This window comes from the organism of the source record quoted next, unplaced genomic scaffold, assembly GCF_019419815.1.
Source record: "Pyrus x bretschneideri cultivar Hongxiangsu unplaced genomic scaffold, Pyrus_bretschneideri_v1 Contig51, whole genome shotgun sequence".
NCBI lineage: Eukaryota > Viridiplantae > Streptophyta > Magnoliopsida > Rosales > Rosaceae > Pyrus > Pyrus x bretschneideri.
In genome coordinates, this window is record NW_025999789.1 from 1,456,107 (window position 1) to 1,477,401 (window position 21,295).

The 21,295-nt window shown below is 38.1% G+C and overlaps 4 protein-coding genes across 13 annotated transcripts; all 4 read left to right on the top strand.

Annotated features, from left to right (window-relative positions):
* Positions 1 to 4,601, top strand: LOC103954585 (protein adenylyltransferase SelO-like). Its single transcript, XM_009366423.3, has 8 exons — positions 1 to 457; positions 1,197 to 1,306; positions 1,899 to 1,955; positions 2,052 to 2,351; positions 2,582 to 2,823; positions 3,137 to 3,443; positions 3,615 to 3,888; positions 4,076 to 4,601. Exons 1-8 carry the CDS (start codon positions 32 to 34, stop codon positions 4,328 to 4,330), a joined length of 1,971 nt encoding a protein of 656 aa, XP_009364698.2. The 5' UTR covers positions 1 to 31; the 3' UTR covers positions 4,331 to 4,601.
* A 424-nt stretch (positions 4,602 to 5,025) lies between these two features.
* Positions 5,026 to 8,585, top strand: LOC103954630 (octanoyltransferase LIP2, mitochondrial-like). 2 transcript variants are annotated; one of them, XM_048570101.1, is made up of 3 exons: positions 5,026 to 5,245; positions 6,012 to 6,766; positions 8,118 to 8,435. In XM_048570101.1, the coding sequence occupies exon 2, from the start codon at positions 6,025 to 6,027 to the stop codon at positions 6,730 to 6,732; it is 708 nt and encodes a 235-aa protein (XP_048426058.1). In that variant the 5' UTR covers positions 5,026 to 5,245; positions 6,012 to 6,024; the 3' UTR covers positions 6,733 to 6,766; positions 8,118 to 8,435. The 2 variants fall into 2 exon arrangements, with proteins under 2 accessions (XP_048426058.1, XP_009364743.1); XM_009366468.3 differs by lacking the exon at positions 8,118 to 8,435 and adding an exon at positions 8,446 to 8,585 and having other exon boundaries at positions 5,030 to 5,245.
* LOC103954631 lies at positions 8,448 to 15,464 on the top strand. Of its 9 annotated transcripts, none has more exons than XR_007253029.1 (10): positions 8,448 to 8,745; positions 8,895 to 8,965; positions 9,276 to 9,343; positions 9,870 to 10,395; positions 10,882 to 10,947; positions 11,085 to 11,378; positions 11,444 to 12,846; positions 13,366 to 13,424; positions 13,761 to 13,828; positions 14,882 to 15,464. XR_007253029.1 is itself a non-coding variant. In XM_048570097.1 (7 exons), the coding sequence occupies exons 1-7, from the start codon at positions 8,452 to 8,454 to the stop codon at positions 11,487 to 11,489; spliced, it is 1,365 nt and encodes a 454-aa protein (XP_048426054.1). In that variant the 5' UTR covers positions 8,448 to 8,451; the 3' UTR covers positions 11,490 to 15,464. The 9 variants fall into 9 exon arrangements, 4 of the variants coding, with proteins under 4 accessions (XP_048426054.1, XP_048426055.1, XP_048426056.1 ...); XR_007253026.1 differs by having other exon boundaries at positions 14,885 to 15,464; XR_007253025.1 differs by having other exon boundaries at positions 13,761 to 15,464.
* A 1,253-nt stretch (positions 15,465 to 16,717) lies between these two features.
* LOC103954628 (G-type lectin S-receptor-like serine/threonine-protein kinase LECRK3) lies at positions 16,718 to 19,385 on the top strand. The gene has a single exon (XM_009366464.3). It carries the CDS (start codon positions 16,767 to 16,769, stop codon positions 19,191 to 19,193), a length of 2,427 nt encoding a protein of 808 aa, XP_009364739.2. The 5' UTR covers positions 16,718 to 16,766; the 3' UTR covers positions 19,194 to 19,385.
* Positions 19,386 to 21,295: the final 1,910 nt, after the last annotated feature.

Below are 21,295 nucleotides of genomic sequence, written 5' to 3' on the forward strand. Positions count from 1 at the left end.
TTAGATAGACGAAAAAGCCAGACTGAAGAAAATGCAAATCCTTTCGCATTTCTCCTCTAAAGCCTCCTCCACACTCTCCTCACTTTCCCTCCCACGCCTCTGTCTGTCTACCGCCCTCAACTTCCGCCGTCGCCCTTCCAAATTCCCATTTTACCCCTCCAACAACTTTGGAATTCCCAGGCTGCCCCTCCTCGCATGCAACCTCAGCTCCGGCCGCAGCCAACAGCAAGCTCCCATGGACTCACCCCCGCCGGAGGCCACCGCCGCGTCGGTCGACTCCGTGACGCACGATTTGCAGAATCAGAGCTTGGCCGGCGATGAGAAGATTCGCAAGAGCGAGAGCAATGGTGTAAGTAACACTCACAGGGTAAGGTTGAAGCTCGAAGATCTAAATTGGGATAACTCGTTTACCAGAGAGCTACCTGGCGATCCCCGGACTGATACGATTCCACGAGAGGTTAGTTTGATTTTTTCTGTGTATTAGGAATTGGTATTTTCTGTTTGGTTGCTGAGAAAGTGGTAGTAGCTCAAGGCTTCGACTTGCGTTTTTGATTTGTGCCAACTTGGAAAATTTGTTAAATTTAATCATAATTCGTTGAAAATTGTAGTTACTCAATCGAGAAATGGCCAAGTGACTTACGATTTGTGTGTTGTGAATTGGGTTCTGTTTGGTTGCTGAGAAAGTGGAGAAAAACCAAAATGAAAATGAAACATATGTGGCGTGTATGTTTGTGAACTTGTTAAAGGCTTTCACTTGCGCTATTGTTTCGTCCCCAAATTGGAAAAGTTGTTAAATTTATTCATAACTGCTTAGAAATTTGTACATACTCAATCTAGAAATTTGTACCTACTCATTCAAGAAATTGCTGAGCGGCTTACAGGTTGAGTGTTGTTAGTTGGATTAGCTTGATTTGGCTATGGAACTGTGCCATTGATAGGTTTGATTGTGATTTGATTTCTTGCTTTGAGCTCCAGTTTGATGATAAGCTCCAGTTTGATGATAACTAGCTGAGGGGGGTGTTATGTTGTGATTATAATCGTGAAAGACAGATAGATCCTTATTGAGCTCCCGTAATTTGGCTATGGAACTGTGCTATTGATGGGACTCTTGCTCTGAGCTATACTTTGAAATTTTTTCTAGCTGAGGGGTGTTATGTTGCAATCTGATGTTATGCATTCTGGGTTTTGATTATCAGGTGTTGCATGCTTGTTATACGAAAGTGTCCCCATCAGCTGAAGTCGAAAATCCTCAGCTTGTTGCATGGTCAGAATCAGTCGCCGAGTTTCTTGATTTGGATCCTAAAGAGTGAGTATTTGTTTCTTGTGCTCCCAGGAAGTGTTAATGCTTTTCTAGAACATGGATGAGAAATAAACTTCATCTTAAGAGTGAGTTTAGTAGAATAAGAAAGAGGGAAAAATTGTGTTTGACAGCATATATTATGGATAATGGTTTTGATGGTCCTTTGATGTTCGAATGTGGACCTGTTTTTACCTGTGCACAAGAACCTTGTGAATAGAGAGCTTTAGGAAATTAGATCATTGTGTAAATAACATGACCTACTATTATAACCCGTATGTGGAAATATGGTAAATAGGTCTCCAGATATTTATACATATGGAGTCACCACATTTTCACATGGTTTGCCAAGATTCCTGTTATTGATTGAAATTTCCTTTTCTTCGAGTTCTGATATTTTCCTGAGATTATTGTTTCCTATGCACATGTGTTTTTCATCTTGTATATCAGATGATTGCTTTGGTTTACTGCTGTGCCTTGAACCATTGACTGATATACCATAGTACTTCACTTTGATGAATGATGCACGAGTAAATATGTTTTGCACGTGTGGTATGCCATGTTTCATGGGACTAATTAGCCACCTTGTTTGGAGTTACAGATTTGAAAGGCCAGACTTCCCTCTTTTATTCTCTGGGGCGTCTCCTTTAGTGGGATCGTAAGTTCTTCTCTGAATATTATGTTAGGAGACTCGAATTTGGGCTTGTTGTCTTTTTTTTTTCATGCAGCCTAGATGGATGCTTTATTTATGCAGGTTGCCTTATGCTCAGTGCTATGGTGGACATCAATTCGGCATGTGGGCTGGGCAGTTGGGAGATGGGCGGGCTATTACTCTTGGGGAGGTTCTTAATTCTAAGTCTGAGAGATGGGAACTTCAGCTTAAAGGTGCTGGGAAGACTCCTTACAGTCGGTTTGCAGATGGCCTTGCTGTGCTTCGCAGTAGCATCCGGGAATTCCTCTGCAGTGAAGCAATGCATAATCTTGGAATTCCAACAACTCGAGCTCTCTGTCTTGTGACCACAGGAAAATTTGTCACGCGTGACATGTTCTATGAGTATGTTAATTAAATTTCTATGCAACGAGTATTTTTCTACCCAATCATATTTTACTGTGAGAACCATACACACCATTTTGTTTTTTGAGATGTATTAGGCTTGTTGGTTTGATCTTATGCTAAACTATCACTATTTGCTTGAAAAGGAATAAATTTTAGGAATAAATTTTAGGAATATATGTTTCTCATGTTCTCTTATGAAAAGAAATTCCTCATGTCTTCATTTGCAGTGGCAATCCAAAAGAGGAGCCCGGTGCAATTGTTTGCAGGGTTTCTCCATCATTTCTGCGTTTTGGGTCATACCAAATACACGCTGCTAGAGAAAAAGAGGACCTTGAAATTGTTCGTACTCTTGCAGACTATGCCATTAGGCATCACTTTCCTCATATAGAGAACATGAGTAGAAGCGAGAGTTTATCTTTCAACACAGGCAATGAAGAAGTTCTTGATCTGACATCTAACAAGTATGCAGGTAATCTTTTTTCTAGTTTTCCTTTAGAGTAAAGGTGTTGGTGTCATTGTGTATCACAGAATGTGATGATTTGATGCATTGCCATTTTCTATCTGGCTTATATAGTTTTTAGTGATAGATTTGTTAGTGCAAGATTTCTGCCAATGTGGTTACTACTATTGAGATTGGCAATCTCACATTTGCTGAACCTTGGTCTTTTCTCTCATCTACCCTTGCTGTCACTCCGAAAATAGTTTCTGATAGAAGTTTTACACTCAGGCATACTTAATTAGCTTTTTTTTCTGAGCTGCTCTGATCATGGTTTTTTTAACAGCTTGGGCGGTGGAGGTTGCTGAACGTACGGCTTCCTTGGTTGCCAGATGGCAGGGGGTAGGTTTTACTCACGGTGTGTTGAACACTGACAATATGAGCATTTTGGGTCTTACCATCGATTATGGTCCTTTTGGATTTCTGGATGCATTTGATCCAAGTTACACGCCGAATACCACGGATCTTCCTGGGAGGAGATATTGTTTTGCAAATCAGCCTGATATTGGCTTGTGGAATATTGCACAATTCACTAGAACTCTTGTAGCTGCCAAGTTGATAGATGATAAGGAGGCGAATTATGCAATGGAAAGGTAATTGTCGTTCCTACACTTTATCCTAATTAAATGTATGTTGAAGTAGGAGTTACCTAAATTTTTTATTTTTGGGGGATCATTTGATTGTCGTTCCTACACTTTATCCTAATTAATGTATGTTGAAGTAGGAGTTACCTAAATTTTTTATTTTTGGGGGATCATTTGCAGATATGGAACCAAATTCATGGATGACTATCAAGCTATAATGACCAAAAAACTTGGTCTCCCCAAGTACATTAAACAGCTGATCAGTAAACTTCTGAATAACATGGCTATTGACAAAGTGGATTACACAAACTTTTTTCGGTTGCTATCCAATATCAAAGCTGATCCTAACATTCCCGAAGATGAGTTGTTGAACCCACTAAAGGCTGTTCTATTAGATATTGGGCAGGAGCGAAAGGAGGCATGGATCAGCTGGGTGAAAATCTACATAGAGGAGGTACGCTGAACTCTGGTTTTCTTATGATTTCTATCTCGGAAAAGTATATTGGTTTGCTACCAACATTGTATTCATCATAAAAATTGTTTTGCTCAGAAGATTTATTTAACTCGTCCAGAGGCTAGTCTCATCAAAAGCAACATATATCATATGATTTTCTCACACATTATGGTTGTTGCTTGTGCAGCTGGCCTCTAGCGGCATCTCAAATGAGGAGAGGAAGGCATCCATGAATGCGGTGAACCCTAAATATGTTCTCAGAAACTACTTGTGCCAGAGTGCCATCGATGCAGCTGAACAAGGTGATTTTGAGGAGGTTCGGAGGGTGCTTAAAGTAATGGAACGACCATATGATGAGCAACCGGGAATGGAGAAATACGCTCGTTTGCCCCCTGCGTGGGCTTATAGGCCTGGAGTTTGCATGCTGTCCTGCTCTTCATGAGTATGGTTATCTGATTACCATGTTATATAGATGGCACAGAGATTTTTGTTTTGTTTTTCCTCGACAGTTTTATCGTTCGTCATGTCTTAGTAAGTTATCGTATATAATAGTCAGATTTGGGTTTTTTCTCTTTCGTTTACCTCGGACGGTAAAAAAAAGTGACGATGTTGTACGATTCATGTTTCTATACAATTGATAAAGCTTATAGAAATGCAAGAAAAACCAGCTCAAAGGGAACATGTTCCTGAAAGATTGGCTATGAGTTTTTCAATAGGAAAGAACTATTGAAGATACAATTTGTATTGGTGTCTGAGTTCAAATTTCATGATCGGCAGTTACTAAATCAACCAAAAACTTAAAAGCGGAATAAACTTCCTCGATCGAGATTTCAAACTATTGCGAAGCAGTTGGTGCTTGTAGCTCAAGTGGTTAAGACTTAAGAACAGTTATTTTATCTATACTTTCTAAGAATGCGTATTCTTGCTCATACTGATTTTTGACCAATCATGGGTTTATTAACACACCAGGAGTAAAGAAAATAAGTGAGTTTCACATTAAAACTGGTTATCTCTTAAGAAAAAAACATGTATGACAGCGAAGTGATTTTAAAATAATCAAAATCACCATTTGTGAAAATGTTTTTGGAACCATTTTATAGTTAAAACACAAGTAAATCCTGAAAAATTACTTGAAGTGTTTCATGAAAAAGGGAGCATTTAAGTGCTTTTAGATCCTAAAAATATTTTTTAATAAAACACTTAGTCATTTTAAAATCACTTCCATACCAATACGCACAATAACACGGTGCGTTCTTCTTTAGCAGATTAGATTGCGCATAGTGCTGTCACAGCCAGCAAAGTCCGGGTGCCTCGGAACCACTCTCTCTCTTATTCTGCAGTGACTGGTTCAGCTTTCGTAAGACTCTTAATTTTGTTGTTAAATTTTGTTCTTTTTATTGCTTGAATCAATGAATCCACGCTTAACATTCGATGCCCATAACCGTTCGATGAAATGCTTCTTTGAACTTGGTATCATTGGTATTTGGTAGTGTAAATTTTGAATCTTTGGCTACGTTGCCCATCAACTGTTTGATGAAATGCCGCTTACACAATGGCCTTTGAAGCGTATTGGGTTTAATCCAGTTTGCATTTTGGTTGTAGCTCTATCCAAATTGAGCTGCCATGGCACCCCAATAGTCAAGCTTTAGTCTGTCTGTGTATGTTTAAACAGGAATTCTATGTGCGGAGAACGGCATGTATCAATATTCTGGGAAATGCATCGATAACCATCACGAATTTCCGTTTATAGCGCCAAACTTCGAGTGATTTAAATTTATTTCTCCAGTATCTTACAATGTGCCAACACTTATTCCCCCATTTATAGAAAGGTAGAGAACAAGTGTGCTAAAATTCGTATATTGTCTCTTCAGTATACTCTGAAGTTATTGTCTTTTCACTTTACTTTGGAAAACTTATATCATGCCTTCTCAGCTTATACCTGGAAGTTGAGTTCTTATCGACTTATATCATGCTTTAACTGTAAAGTTCGTGACTTGGAATGATTGCTCTTTGTCCTGAGTGACTTCACCCTTCTCATACATCATGTGATATGAAGTCGGAACATGTTATGTTGAGTTAATTCTGTGCGATGATAAAACTAAGATGCATAATTGGTTATACAGTGGTTTGCAGGAAATGAGGGTTTCGCGAAATCTTGAGGTCTTGAAAATGGGCACTATCGGCTATCTGGAAGCACTTAAGCTGCAGGAAAAGCTGGTAGCTGATAGAAAAAGTCATAAGATTCCAGATACCCTTGTGTCCCTGCAACATCTACCTACATATACCCTTGGCAAACGACGAACTGATCACAATCTGTTGATTCCGGAGACTGAACTCAAAAGAATAGGAGCTGAACTGCACTACACACAAAGAGGAGGAGACATTACATTTCATGGTCCACATCAAGCCATCTTGTATCCCATTATTGCTCTTCGTGATATGGGGCTTGGTGCTTGTAAATATATGGAGAAACTTGAGTCGACTATGATTGACTTGGTGTCTCTGTATGGCGTGAAAGCTTGCCCTGGAAATAAATGTGAAATAGGGGTTTGGGTTGGGGAGAGAAAAATCGGAGCCATTGGTGTACGGATTTCATATGGAGTCACGTCACTTGGTTTGGCATTCAACATTGATCCAGATTTGAGCTACTTTAAGCATGTTGTGCCTTGTGGAATTGCAAATAAAGACGTTACATCATTGAGAAGGGAGACGGGCTTGGCGCTTCCTTCAGAAGAAGTAGTTCAGGACCAATTGATTTCTTGTTTTGCAAGACAATTTGGTTATAGTGATCTTGTATGGAAGGATGCTGCTTCAGTATCATCAAACAATGGGGAAACTGAATGAGGTTACAAATGTATGCCAAAGACGATTAAATGATGTAAGTGTTATACTCTTCCATTCATTTGTTTGTTGAAACAATTGATTTGAAAATAGCTGGATTTGTATATCTTGCTGAAAATTATGCAATTTCTGACATAAATGTATTCACTAAATCTTTAACCATAACAAGACTTTAATTAATATTCTTTGAAAAACTGAGTTATAGATTAATTAAATAAAAGATTTAATTCTGAAAAATCTTCAATGCGTTTGAAAAGAACACACCTTAGACTTAACATCAATTGTACCTCAATAGTCGAACTACATTAGCAGACTATTAAAAGAAACACCATGTCAATTCAAAGAGCTAATGACGTATCGAGACATTTTCCAGACCAAACGAAGCAAGTAAGGGTGCTCAAGGGACAGAACTAGTAGAACATTCGACATAGAGGATTTCAATGGTTAAAAAACTAGTTAAAATACTTACCATATTTGGACGTTAGTTGCACTATAACCTGAAACTCCAAACTCAACCTTCAACCCTGCATAAACACATAAAAATGGAAATGTACTGCAACTGCAATTGTTGAGTTACTAATGCTAACCGCTGACAACCATTCAGTTTAACTCTACCACTGGTTTAAGGAATCCATGATCATACCTGTATGTATATTCTGAATAATGTAAATTTCCTTACTTCTAATGAAATAAAACACTGACGAATGCAGCTAAATTAGGCATATAGTAACAAGTGTGTAATAGTTTTCCATGTGCCACACTTTTTACACAATACAGGTCCTAATATGGAAGTATTTTGACTAGTTTTTTAACCATTGAAATCCTCAATGTCTAATGTTCTGCTAGTTCTGTCCCTTGAGCACCCTTGCTTTGTTTGGTTTGGAAAATGTCTCGATGCATCATTAGCTCTTTGAATTGACATGGTATTTCTTTTAGTAGTCTGCTATTGTAGTTCGACTATTGAGGTACAATTGTTGTTAAGTCTAAGGCGTGTTCTTTTCAAACGCATTGAAGATTTTTCAGAATTAAATCTTTTTTTTAATTAATCAATAACTCAGTTTTTCAAAGAATATTAATTAAAGTCTTGTTATGGTTAAAGATTTAGTGAATACATTTATGTTAGAAATTACATAATTTTCAGCACATATTGTATCTCAAAACTGTGTTTTATGTCAAACAAAATTCTTCCATTTTAACATGAGTCTGAACGTGTGGCTTTATTTTAATTTTAACAATATTATTTTCGTGTTCTACCTTTTCCGCTAATGCACTTGTTCATTTTTAGCATACTTTGTTTATTGCTGAGTTTTTGCTGTCACCATTTTTAACATTAATGCTGTACTTGTCAGTGTGTTAATTATTTATGAAATTGGAAAATCTTACTCCAGGTCCCAAACTCGACAATGAAAAGCGAACTCTAAACAGTTTGACCATTCGCTCTGATTATATGAAAAACACTGTCTAATCTGGTCATCTCTTGTACACGGCGTTTATATGAAGCCTTACTGGAAATAAAGATAGTTCTACACGTGTAGTAAATGCATTTCAGTAATGTACACGTTACGAATGAACAAGAAAATCCGCCGGTTACATTAATTTTCACCAACTCTTCCTGAGGATTATATACCCTTACCCTCGTAGTATTCGCCCTGTAGAATTCCTCTGCAAACTTCAGCCTTAGCTCTAATTTCTTGCTTCTCCTTTGAAATTTCCTAGATAAAGATGAGAATTCGAAATAGCCGGTCAAATTTCTCTCAGATGACTCCACCTGACACCACACCTGCGGCTGCTCATCTTCGCTCACAACATGGTTCAGATGATTGCTTTGTAGTTGAAGAAGAGAATTGGCGCATTGGATGGTCCGGCTATACAAAAAAAGAATTCCCTGCTCAAGTTTCTAGTAAGGATCAATTGCATGATGAGTTGGAGGCAGCAAGCAGTACAGAAATTGGGCCTTTGAACTGTCTTGATAAGGGGAAAGATGCGAAACATTTCATGCAAGTGAATACAAATCCGGTAATTAATCTTTTACTCATCCTTTCATTTTCACTTTAGGAATTTGCGATTTGTTGACTTTGCTGAAGATCAATTTTGTTATTGTTTAATTAGTGTATTCTTGTTCAAGGTTCATGACACTTGAGATTTAACTGTTATTTTGCCTTTAGGTCTCAGAAGGGCAGAGCGAAGGAAAAGCAGATAAAGGGAAACAATTTACTGCATGTGCTGGTTCTCAGGGGTAACTATTTCTTGTCCTTTCTCATCTCTTGAACCTGCTGAAATTTATAATCGCCATTTATACATTCTAATGCGGAAATATATATTCTTTTCTAATCTGCAATTTTGAGATCTGTGATGGATACATAGTTATTTTACACATCCCTTTTCACATTCTCTTGTGATAGAACAAAAATTCCAGATCTGTTTATTTGTAATTTAAATAGTCATAAATTGATGGTAAAAGTAAAATTTTCCATTTACTCATTGATTTCTACACAGAAGTGCAACTTGAGATCTAAAAAATTGAAATAACTATGTTTTTGCTGCAGGGGTGGAGAAGGCGTAACTTCTCCAGTTACAGCTGTGATCACGCATCCTTTTTCTTTTTCTTACCTAGGTAAGCTACCCTTAAATTAGATTCCTCATGGAGACCAAGTCTTGAGGGTAATTTTTCAGTGAATTTTTTGTTGATTTAAGAGATTTGGTGATCATATCAGTTCTTATGATTGGGTTGAATTGAAGGGAATCCCAGTACTAGGGGTTCACTGTGGAGTAAATGATTATACATCTAATATATAGAGTCATATGATGCTAGCATATGGGAAATGTAATGATAGCTAAAGCCATCTTGTGTGTGTAATTACTAGGTAAACATGAGGTTTTCTATTTTCTTACATCAGTCGGCATGTGATGTATTTCAGCTCAATTGTTCTTGTTGCATTTATAGTTTATATAGGTATCAATCAAAATCGATTATAACCCTTAGAGGTGACATGTGCAAGGGACTAACAGAAAAGGTTCTGAGACTGAAGCTGCATCTCGTTACATGTCTTTTTGGCTCTAAGATTTTCTTGTTTCGTTGACATGGAAAATTTGTTGTTCCAACTTTATCTATTGAATTATTGATTGATGTTCTGAATCAGGTAACAAACTTCCGTTTAAGAAAAGAAGACCTTATAACTACACAGAGACTGAAGTAGAGATGGAAAGAGAGAAAGTAGAAGATGGCTTGCTAGAAGTAAAAGTGGAAGATGCGGTAATGGAAGCAAAAGAAAGATGGGTGCTTGTAGAAGTTGAAATGGAAAATCAGTTAGCAGAAGTTAAGGAAGATGGGCCAAAAGAAGTGGAGGCTGACGATGCAACAGCTGACAAGAAAAATGAATCACTCGAGGAGGGGGAACTGAGAGAGGAAACTGAGGAGGAGACAAAAAAAATGGGTGGGCTTGAACTCTTCAATGAAGATGAAGATTTCCAGAGGACTCGGAGCATTATCCGCACTGTTACCTGTGGGTTGTATGTACCTCATCTGGCCATTGATGAGAACCAGCAGGACAGCAAAAAAGAAGAACTTGGTCTAGAAGAGACAGCAGGTGAACCAAATGAGAAGCCAAGAAGGGGAAGGAAGAGGCGCAGATCTGGTGCTAGCTCTAGCAGCGATGAGCCTCGTATGTAAGTACCCCGGATGAATACAAAATACTCCCATTAATGCTTTCTAGCATGAGAAATCGTATGACTTGCACTGCTATGGATGTTCTGTTTTTTCCCCTCATGGTTCACAGAGCTTATGTTCTTGACCTTTTCTTTGATGGACTCGTATGTAGGTATATAATCGCCACATAAAGTTCTTCCAATCCTTTAAGAGAGTCTGAAAAGAGCTCATCTATAATATCATCTATGGTTATCTACTGCAATGCGTTCACTTAAGGACATTGTTATATTTTCAAATATTCTGAGACAGAGTACATTTTGAAATGCAAGGGCGACCATGTATATCCATGAGATGTTCACTTGCTCCTTCATCTCCGTCCATGCAATTATATTTTGCTCATGATACTCTGACGCTGTGTATGTGCATCTACAAAAACATGGTCATCTATGTGTATGGTTTTCTAGTGGGTTTGGAGAAAATTAATAAATCTGACCAAGAACACACAGGGGAAGGCGGGAACTAAAGAGAGGAAGGCCAAAGAGGATGCAAGATCCAATTGAGGCAAATCAAGGGTATATTCACATCCCTCCCTCCCCCATATGCTCTGTGTATGTATTTGAACATGTGTTTCGGATCCAATTTATGTGTGTTGTGTGCATGCATGTATCCTCTGCCTGTGGACGTAATAAACAACACTTTCACTACGAAGGTGTGTAGATATTGCCATAAGAAGAGGTCGCTCCAAGGGGGATACAGAGGCATCATTTCATTCATACAATAGGTACCCAAGAAGAGGTCGTTCCAAGAACGACACAGAGGAGTCCTTTTCTTCAAAAAAAAGGAAGCCAAGAAGGGGTCGCTCCAAGAGGAGCACAGAGGAATCACCTCATTCAAACAGTAGGTACTCTCTTGATGCAGAGGAGTCGTCTTCTTCAAACAATAGGAAGACAAGAAGGGGTCACCCAAGGAGGAGCACAGAGGAATCACCTGATTCAAACAATAGGTACTCTCTCTCTCTCTCTCTCTCTCTCTGGTTAGAAATCTGTAGCTAAAGATTTAATAAAACAGGATGCTGAAATGCCAAAGCCTAAGAGGGGGAGGCCAAAGGGGGTGAAGGATTAACCAGCCAGCCAGTTAAAGTAAAGCATAGAGACTCCGATGTCTTATATCATTGTAAGACTTTGGTAGAGTTTCTCTTGTAATAAATGACTCCATAGTCTGCAAGTATATTTCTATGCCTTAAAACTTTTAGGATTTATGTTTTATGGTCTATAACAGAAGAGACCAAAGTGAAAGCTGAAAACTTGTATTTGTAGTGCGTATTTACCAATGTGTCAATGCAATAGGCTATTATCATTATATCTCTATCCTGATTAAAAAAGTAACAAAATATTGTTGGTGGGAATTTAATGCATCACCTTCAGTTTCGTTTTGTTATAATTGACAGATTGTGCCTCACATTTTTCAGTTTCATTTGTATACCTGTGACCTATGATACATGGTAGGCATAGATCAAAACAATGTTTTTGAGTATATCGGGATATTCATATAACCAAAAAAACAAAAAACAAAAAAAAAAACTGCTATATTTTTTATATCCTGAATATATTCAAGAACATTTTTTTTCCCAAAAAATTAGTGTCATGTCAGTTATATATCCATGCACATTTTTTCCAGCAAAAGCATTACTAATCGACAGGTCTTCTTTGTGTAAGCAATCTCGTGTTTACCTGTATGGCCAATTTAGGCATCAAAATTGTTTAGTTTTGCTGCATTGAACTCTTGTATGACTTGTCCCTTGTTTTCTGCGTAGACATTTTCATTGAAACAGCCTGATTTTCTTACAGGGAAGTTACATGCTATCCTTATTAGGTTACCTAATATGTAGAATTGCCATTTCATATGAAATTTATGACTATATGTGCTAGGATTTTCTTCTATGTTCTCAATGGAAATTAGAAATATCAAAATTTAATGACATCTAGTCTCACATTTAACTTTTACTCTTTTACTCTTTATGGGTTGAGGGGCATCGTGTGACCTAGTAAGGTGAGAGCCAGGCGTCAGACCATCCACCAGGTGTAAGTCATGGAGAAATTTTAGCTTAAAATGCAGTCTAATAAGTCTAATCTTTCTGTTTCTTTCTGTCTGTACGTGAGTTTCTAGGTTTTTCCCTTTTACTCATCTCTTGCTAGACATTGATTTTTCCTTCAGATTCATTAGTTCAAACAACGATCTTTTAGGAATTGAGTGTATACAACGAGATCATATTTTGTTACTCTTGGATAATTTTGAAAATGAGAATCAGGGGCAGACGGATCGTCAAACCACCTCCTCCTCTAACTAGCTCAGTTGGTTCATCAGAAGATCCTCCAGCACAGCAAGATGAGCAAGAGGTTTCATCATTGCCCTTCAATGGTGCGATTTTTCTGTCCTACCAAGGATATCTGCATGATCAGTCCCTTAAAGAGGTAAAGAGGGGTTCAGGATGTGCAAATCTGTTGCGATTTTAAGTTATTTTTATGTTAATTGAATAAACCAAACATCGAATCATAGGTAAAGAGAGGATTCAGGATGTGAAAATCCGTTGTGATTTAAATTTAGTGTATGTTAATTGAATAAACCAAACATCAAATCACAGGTAAAGAAGGATTCAGGATGTGCGAACCATTGCGATTTTAAGTTCTTTTTATGTTAATTGTTTTCTACTACCTCCTACTGCCTCTCCAATTTTATTCACTGGTTCTACAATTCATTGTTCTTTGGAATCTCAGATCTAGGTATAACTTAAAATTCTAAATCAAAATCCACTCAGTTTGTTGTTATCATGCAACAAATTCTGCTCCACAATCCCAGATCTAGGTATCCTTGCCTGCATCTTCAGATCCAGGCAACGCTATATTTTCTGAAGTTCGGGCTGGTGTAACACCCGTAGTCTCATCTGTTTTTTGTTGCTATGCACTAATTCTGTTCCACAATCTTTTTTATAGAACACAGCAGGATGCGTATCTGAAGATAAGGTGATCTCAGATTCCTGTGCTGCTCAAGGGTAAGTTATTTTCTTAATGTAATTATGTGGATTAATTGAGCAGGGCGACGTCACCATGGTTTGTAGGCTTGAAGTTGACAGGAGACACAGTATCGTCATCTTTCATGTGTCCATCTGATTTAATAAAAGGGGGTCATCTCTACTCAATGTGTTTCATAAAACATCAAAATAAGGTTCCCGCGTACTCCTGCAGTATGCGCCTACAATTTAAATTGCATAAGTAGTAAATTCAAACTGATACTTTGAAGGAAACTAGTTGTTTTATCATGATTGTGAGAACATTTGAATGACTGTGTACACATTGTTAAATGGATTTCCTTTTTGGTGATCATGAAGGAGGGGAAACATCTCCAATGCAGCTGTGCCTGCCCGACAGAATGTAATCGTAATATCTTCTGATGATGGTACGCCTTTTTCACTTTCTTTAAAGAGTTCAAATAATGGTTATCAGGAAATTAATAAATTTTGTATCAAGCACTATAGATATAGAGTATGCTTTTGGGAACATCTTTGTACAAAATTCTCAATGCAGAGAGGATTAATGACTGGTAAACTACGTGAACTTGTCTGCGTCATTTAGTAGCATTATAAAGATGTGATAATTCTTCAGAATATTGAAAAGAAATTCTTCTGATTATCGAAAACTGTTTTTTTTTTTTTTTTTTCTTTCTTTCTCTAAAACCCTTCAAAGCATCAGTTAGCTCCTCCAAAGAATAGCCTACCCGCTATCAGTACTATTTTTAGCATTCCTTTTTAGGATATTCTCAAAATGCAACAGCCAAAAAGAAAGCCATGTCGTTGGGAAACTTCCACAACCCGCCACAAACCAGCGTATATATGTTACAATGGTGATTTGCAAGTCAGGTTAGATACAGATTCCCTTAGCTCCCAAAGTAAAAGAAGCATGGAAATAAGGGTCAGATATGATATCTTATTCAATGGATGAACTTAATCAAGAAAACACATTTTATTGATATTTATGCCTTTTCCCAACGTATCGTTTCTTTTCTAATAACTTCTGCAGATCGTTTTGTTGTTATAAGATACTGTATCTATGATGTACTTTGCTTAGTCTTGAGGAGGAAGATTATTGGTGTTGGCTTGCTTTGTACTTCATGACGTTCACGTATTATAATACCATCGCAACATTTTCATATATTGAATTGATTTTGCGGATCAAATATGCATATTACCAGACTACTTAGTGTCTTTGCTAATAATAATGATGCATATAGACGGTCCGCCTATTCTTCTTCTAGAGTTTTGTTCTTGCTTTATTATGTGTCATCCACTCGAAACTTATTTAAGAAGTAAATACTTTAGCTTCTTGTGATCTGATTCTCAAAGGCCGCGAGATGTGAAATTGCAAGAAAATTAGCCAAGTGTTTGTTATTATTAGGTTCTGTTTCATCATATGCCGTTTCTTATTGGATTCTTAATTTATTAACATGGAAAAGCAGATGAACCTGGACTGAGGAGCGAGAAGGTAGACCCGGATGAAGTCACCAGCAGAAGGATTCGCAGGAGAATAGACAGCAGGGATGTCAATATGGGAAGATCTAACTGCGCACGCAATGAGATGACTCAGGCGGGACATGCACGTGTACGCACCTCAGGTGTGGCAAGAGCTAGGGGCATGCACAGCCTTATGCGCAACCTGAACCTAATGCCTTCTCGTCCCAGATTTGAAGAGGAGCTCATTAAGAACGTTAATGGTGAGGCAAAGAATGCACAAAGGAAAAGGTTCAGGCTTCTAAGCGAATTCTATGGTGTTTAGAAAAAGCTTGAGGCAGTGAGGAAGCTCATTTGGAATAGAGCAATGGTTTTCTGAGTTGCATGTTTTTCCGTTTCCTAGTGTTGTTGTTTTCGTCTTAGTTTTTTGAGGAGGTTTGGGCTGTTAAAATAAAACAATGATTTCTCTGAGTTTCATGTTTTTCGGTTTCGTAGTGTCATCGTTTGTCTGAGATTTGTTAAAATTTGGTTTTCTGATTTGGACTTGAATTTCATACCATTATTCTATGCACGAGTGTTCAATCTTGAGTGACCTCCACATGACTTGGAGCTTACTCTACCTTTACCTCATCTCTTACCTTCCTCTGTAGTATCGAATATGGGTCGAGTGGTGGGTAATGTCTAACCTGGTACGAAATGGCTGGCCCGACCTGATGAGATGAAATGGCATATCAGCCTTGTCTTGATCTATACGGGCTTCGAATGCTCGTCGAACCATGCCTGAAACCGGTGATATCTCAGCTCGGCCTCCGGTGTTTTACCCCGACGACGTATATCATGCAAGTTTAAAAACTTTAGTTAGTACTTAGTTTTTGGTGAATACATAAATGAACAGAGATGTTTTGCATTTTTCAAAAGTCTTATCACTTGAAGACTTGGTAGTTTTTGTTTGATCATGGAGGTCTGTTTTCCAAATTTTCCCCAGTTATGTCCTACTCCTGCCCCACTGAAAACATGAACTTCAGCTTTGACACCACCTCTTTCCGTCCTCTAATTTGCATTTACTTTTCACATTTTTCGGCTACGATGGAAGGTAAAGTGAAGACGGGATTCAAACTCTGATCTCGAACGCAAGGGTAAATGCTTTCAACCACCCGAACTCAAAGTCTTCTTACCAATCTCTGAATTTTGCTGCTGGTCTTTTGTTCTGGTAGGTTTGAATGGTCAGCATATGCGTCAGTCATGCTTATATTTATTATAGCTTTTTGGTTTGAAACGTATATATATATACACACACACTATTTTATTTTTGGTTTGAAACATTCACACATATATATTAATATAATGTTGTATAGTCAAACCTAAAACTACGAGTATAGTGATAAATATTCTTAATTACTTAAGTTACAAGTCATTTACTAGTTTGAAACATCCATAAGTGCTTAAGTAAATAGAGTTGTAAAATGAGTGAAGGACGAGAATATGATGAAACAAGATTTGAGAGAGACAAGTCAGCAGGCCGTTGCTGATCATATCAATATTGTCCCAACTTGCATTCTCTTACCACCGATTAGCAAAATAATTACGGAGTAGGTATCAGTGTCATTACATATAGAACTATTCATTATATTATTTTCTCAAAAAGTGGAATTCTTGTATTTTGAACAAGGATTAAATGTGTAATATATGTGTAGGTTCGGAGAAATTGTTGTGTGTGACTCTAGGAAGGGGAGGCCATGTCGTGGTTGACAGCTAATATTTACGTAAAGAAATGTGGTACACGCATTTACTTGCAGGAAAAAACTTAAGACAATGACAGGCATGGAGAGTAGTCAAGCCTAATTAAGATATATAGTTAATTAAGCTAGGTTGAAGAATTGGTGCTTTGCAATGGCAATGGCTTTTTCTGTACGGATGCTTTTGTTCTCCTCATTGTTTTTGCTACCAATTTATGTGTTTTCGCAAAATAATGGAAGGGTAGCAGTTGGGAGTTCTCTAACTGCAACTACAGGCAACTCCTCATCATGGCTTTCTCCATCCGGTGATTTCGCGTTTGGATTTTCACCCCTCGGAAGCGATGATCTTTTCTTGCTTTCGATACGGTATGCGAAAATCCCAGACGAAACCGTAGTTTGGTATGCATATGACGGTAACAACCCCATGGTTGCACCTAGGGGATCAGTTTTGAACTTGACTGCCAACAATGGACTAGTTCTTAACAATCCTCAGGGTGGAGAGATATGGAAATCCCAAACAACTTTCGGGATTGTTGAGAACGGGGTCATGAATGACACCGGAAACTTTGTCCTTCAAGACCAAAACTCGGGGAGCTTGTGGGAGACCTTCAGCAATCCTACAGACACCGTTTTGCCTGGACAGACAATTGAGAAAAATGGGAAGCTTTCGTGTAGACAATCGGAGTCAAACTACGCAAAAGGGCGGTTCCAGCTGCGCTTGCAAGATGATGGAAACCTCGTGCTCAACACCGTCAACTTGCCAACAGATTATGCCAACAACCCTTACTTCGCCACGGGCACCACCGCAGGGACTGTAGAAGGTAGTCAAGGTAAGCAATTGGTGTTCAACAGCTCAGGGGACATGTTTGTTCTGAGAGAAAATGGTGGAAGATTCACTCTTACAGGGACACAGGGAGTTTCGGTGAGGGACAACTACGTAAGGGCAACTCTTGATTTTGATGGGATTTTCGCTTTATATTCTCACCCGAAAAATTTCACTGGAAATGCAAGCTGGAGTAATCCTCTGTGGTATACGCCGGATGATATTTGCCAAACACTTCGTGAAGACATGGGTGTTGGTGTTTGTGGTTACAACAGTGTCTGTAAGCTCAAAACAGATAATAGGCCAACCTGCGAATGCCCGGAAGGGTTTTCTTTTCTTGATCCGAATGATATATACCGAGGATGCAAACCCGATTTTATACAAGGCTGTGAAGAAGATGAGCTGCAAGGTCCCAGAAAAGATTTGTATGATGTCAAAGTGCTGACAAATACTGATTGGCCAACCTCAGATTATGTGCAGCTAAAGCCTTTTTCCGCGGACAAGTGCAACGAGTCTTGCTTTCAAGACTGTTTGTGCGCTGTTGCTGTTTTCCGGTCTGAAACCTGCTGGAAAAAGAAGTTACCTCTCTCAAACGGGAGAGTGGATGTCAGTCTTAATTCACAGACCTTCATAAAAGTCCGAAAGGATAATGCCACTCTGCAGTCTCTTCCAAAGCCAATTCCAGATGATAAAGAGAAGAGACGGAAATCTGTGATACGCGTGGAATCAGTATTATTAGGTACCTCTATCTTTGTAAATTTTGTCTTAAGTTCTGCTCTCTGTCTTGGGTTTTTCTTCATTTTCCGGAAGAAACCTGTAAGACCTAGTACCGATATTGTTTTGGACTCGAATTTGCGCTCTTTTAGCTATGAAGAGCTACGAGAAGCTACAAATGCGTTCAATGAAGAATTAGGAAGGGGTGCTTTTGGTGTGGTTTTCAAAGGGGTGATGCAAATTGGTTCTGGTGTCGAAGTGGCGGTGAAGAAGCTAAACTATGTTATGCAAGATGTCGAGAAGGAGTTTAAAACAGAACTGAAAGTAATTGGTCAGACGCATCACAAGAATCTGGTTCGTCTTTTTGGATATTGTGACGAGGGGCAACAGAGATTACTAGTTTATGAGTTCTTAAGAAATGGCACATTGGCAAGCTTTCTTTTTTCTGATATCAAACCAAGTTGGAGACAGCGAATTGAAATCGCTTATGGCGTTGCGCAGGGGCTTTTGTACTTGCATGAAGAGTGCGGCACACAGATTATCCATTGTGACATAAAGCCGCAGAACATACTTCTCGATGATTATTACACTGCTCGGATCTCTGATTTTGGTTTGGCAAAACTTTTGCTGATGAATCAGAGCCAGACGCATACCGCCATCCGAGGAACAAAAGGTTATGTTGCACCTGAGTGGTTCAGGAACTTGCCAATCACTACCAAAGTTGATGTGTACAGCTTTGGTGTTGTGCTGCTGGAAATCATTTGTTGTAGGAGAAGCGTTGACATGGAAGGTAACTGTGAAGAGAGAGCAATTTTAACGTACTGGGTTTATGATTGCTACGTTGACGGAGGACTAGATGCTGTTGTAGATTGTGAAGTTGAGGCCTTGGGTGATCGAACGACACTGGAAAAGTTTGTGATGGTTGCGATTTGGTGTATTCAGGAAGATCCATCTCTTAGGCCTACTATGAAGAAGGTTGTGCAGATGCTTGAAGGAGTTGTCGAAGTGCCTGTTCCACCATGTCCATCCCCATATACCAGATAAGGTTGAACCGCCGTTATTTGTATTGCAGCGAAGGTGTATTTATTGTCACAGTAGTAGCTAGCTTGTTTCCTGTTTGTCAATCTGTGTTTAGTTTACCAATTTTTCGTTTTGTAATGCAATGATTTAGATAAAACGGTAAATGCTTTATGTATGTAACTGTTGGTGCTGATGAAGTTTCTGGTTTATCTTGTACGAATTGGACTTATCGCTACCCTCCCTACTCCTTTGTCTTCTCTTTGTAGGGAGGGCCTGAATTATGATCATGTTTATTGGCAAGAACTTGTTGAATATAGTTTTTAGCCGCGAGCGCGACTCCATCCACATTGGTTAGAAATCAAAATGAACATCTGCAGTCTGTGACGACCTTGTCTTCACTGCTGTGAATACAATGGCCTTGGCTTTTGCTTCTGCCAATAACAATTCCAGAATGGAAAGTATTCTCACTGCAGGTGTAGAGCCTGCTTGGTGGTTTTCAACTTACAGTGATTTTGCGTTCGGGTTTCGAATACATAACAGTGATCTCTTCTTGCTTGCCATATGGTATCAAAAGATACTACTACAAACGCACAACTTTGGTCTTATCGAAATATAATGGCATCTGAATTTTGATTTTTCAGTTAGTTTTTTTCCTTAGGAACTCAAAAACACAAAAATTTGATCTTATCAAAACATAATAGCATCATATTTAATTTTTAGTTACTTTTTTTTTTCCTTACGAACTCAAAACGTACACATATTTAGTTTTGTCAAAACATAATGGCATACCCTTTTTTGGCATCTTTTGTTGGTTCAATCTTTATTCTCTATGGAAAACTCGTCAAATTACTGTAGTAACCTACTGAAAATACACACAGATTTGGTCTTATGGTAACATAATGGCCTTAGATTTTCATTTTTCAGTTACTATTTTTTCTTATGAACTCAAAACACACGATTTGGTCTTAGCAAAGCATAATGGTCTTCCCTCTTTTGGCATCTTTCGTTTGTTCAATCTCTATTCTCTATGGTAAACCACATGAAATTGCAATTACACTCATGAAAAAACACACAAATTTGGTCTTATTGAAACATAATGGCCTCAAGTTCTATTTTTCAGTTACTCTTTCTCCTTGTAAACTCAAGATGCACAAATTTCATCTTATCAAAAGAAAGTGTTGTTCCCTCTTTTGGCATCTTTTGTTGGTCCAATCTCTATTCTATGTGGAAAATAACTCATGAATTTACTATTGTACCCTCCCGAAAACACACAAATTGGTCTTATCGAAACATAATGGCCTCATATTTTAAATTTTCAGTTACTCTTTCTCCTTATGAACTCATAATCCACAAATTAATTCTTATCGAAACGTCTTCCCTCTTTTCACATTTTTGTGGTTCATTATGTAATTGGCATCTATCGTTAGATTAGTAGGTATTATCTGTGGAAAAACAATAAGTTAATTTTTTAGTTACTCTTTTTCCTTATGAACTCAAATCCCACAGGTTTGGTCTTATCAAAACATTATGGCCTCCTTTCTTTTGGCATCTTTCATTGCTTCAATCTTTATTCTTCGCGCAAAAATTATGAAACTAATGTACCAATATCCCAAGAAAACACACATATTCGGTCTTATCGAAACATAATGATCTCAGATATTTTTTTTTTAGTTACTCTTTTTCCTTATGAACTCAATAACACAGGGATTTGTTCTTCCCTCTTTTGGCATCTTTCATTGGTTCAATCTCTATTCTTTGTGATAAACACGTGAAATTACAGTTACGCTCTTGAAAAAACACACAAATTTGGTCTTAATGAAATGGCCCCAAGTTTTATTTTTCAGTTACTATTTTTCCTTGTAAACTCAAAAGGCACGGATTTTATCTTATCAAAACATAGTGGCATTTCCTCTTTTGGCATCTTTCATTGGTTCAATCTCTATTCTGGAAAATAACTTGTGAATTTACTATTGTACCCTCCCAAAAAATGCACAATTTTAGTGATCTTATCGAAACATAATAGCCTCATATTTTTAATTTTCAGTTATTCTTTCTCCATATGAACTCATAACGCATAATCTTATTCTTTTCGAAACATCTTCCCTCATTCGACATCTTATGTGGTC

What these genes read in the sequence shown, in the direction of transcription:
- LOC103954631 (XM_048570097.1), top strand. Translation starts at nt 8,452, where the DNA reads ATGAGAATTCGAAATAGCCGGTCAAATTTCTCTCAGATGACTCCACCT. An exon ending in GCATGTGCTGGTTCTCAGGG is followed by an intron (nt 8,966 to 9,275) that starts GTAACTATTTCT and finishes TTTTTGCTGCAG; the next exon opens with GGGTGGAGAAGGCGTAACTT. An exon ending in TTTTTCTTTTTCTTACCTAG is followed by an intron (nt 9,344 to 9,869) that starts GTAAGCTACCCT and finishes GTTCTGAATCAG; the next exon opens with GTAACAAACTTCCGTTTAAG.
- LOC103954628 (XM_009366464.3), top strand. Translation starts at nt 16,767, where the DNA reads ATGGCAATGGCTTTTTCTGTACGGATGCTTTTGTTCTCCTCATTGTTT.
- LOC103954585 (XM_009366423.3), top strand. Translation starts at nt 32, where the DNA reads ATGCAAATCCTTTCGCATTTCTCCTCTAAAGCCTCCTCCACACTCTCC. An exon ending in GACATCTAACAAGTATGCAG is followed by an intron (nt 2,824 to 3,136) that starts GTAATCTTTTTT and finishes TTTTTTTAACAG; the next exon opens with CTTGGGCGGTGGAGGTTGCT. An exon ending in GCGAATTATGCAATGGAAAG is followed by an intron (nt 3,444 to 3,614) that starts GTAATTGTCGTT and finishes GATCATTTGCAG; the next exon opens with ATATGGAACCAAATTCATGG.
- LOC103954630 (XM_048570101.1), top strand. Translation starts at nt 6,025, where the DNA reads ATGAGGGTTTCGCGAAATCTTGAGGTCTTGAAAATGGGCACTATCGGC.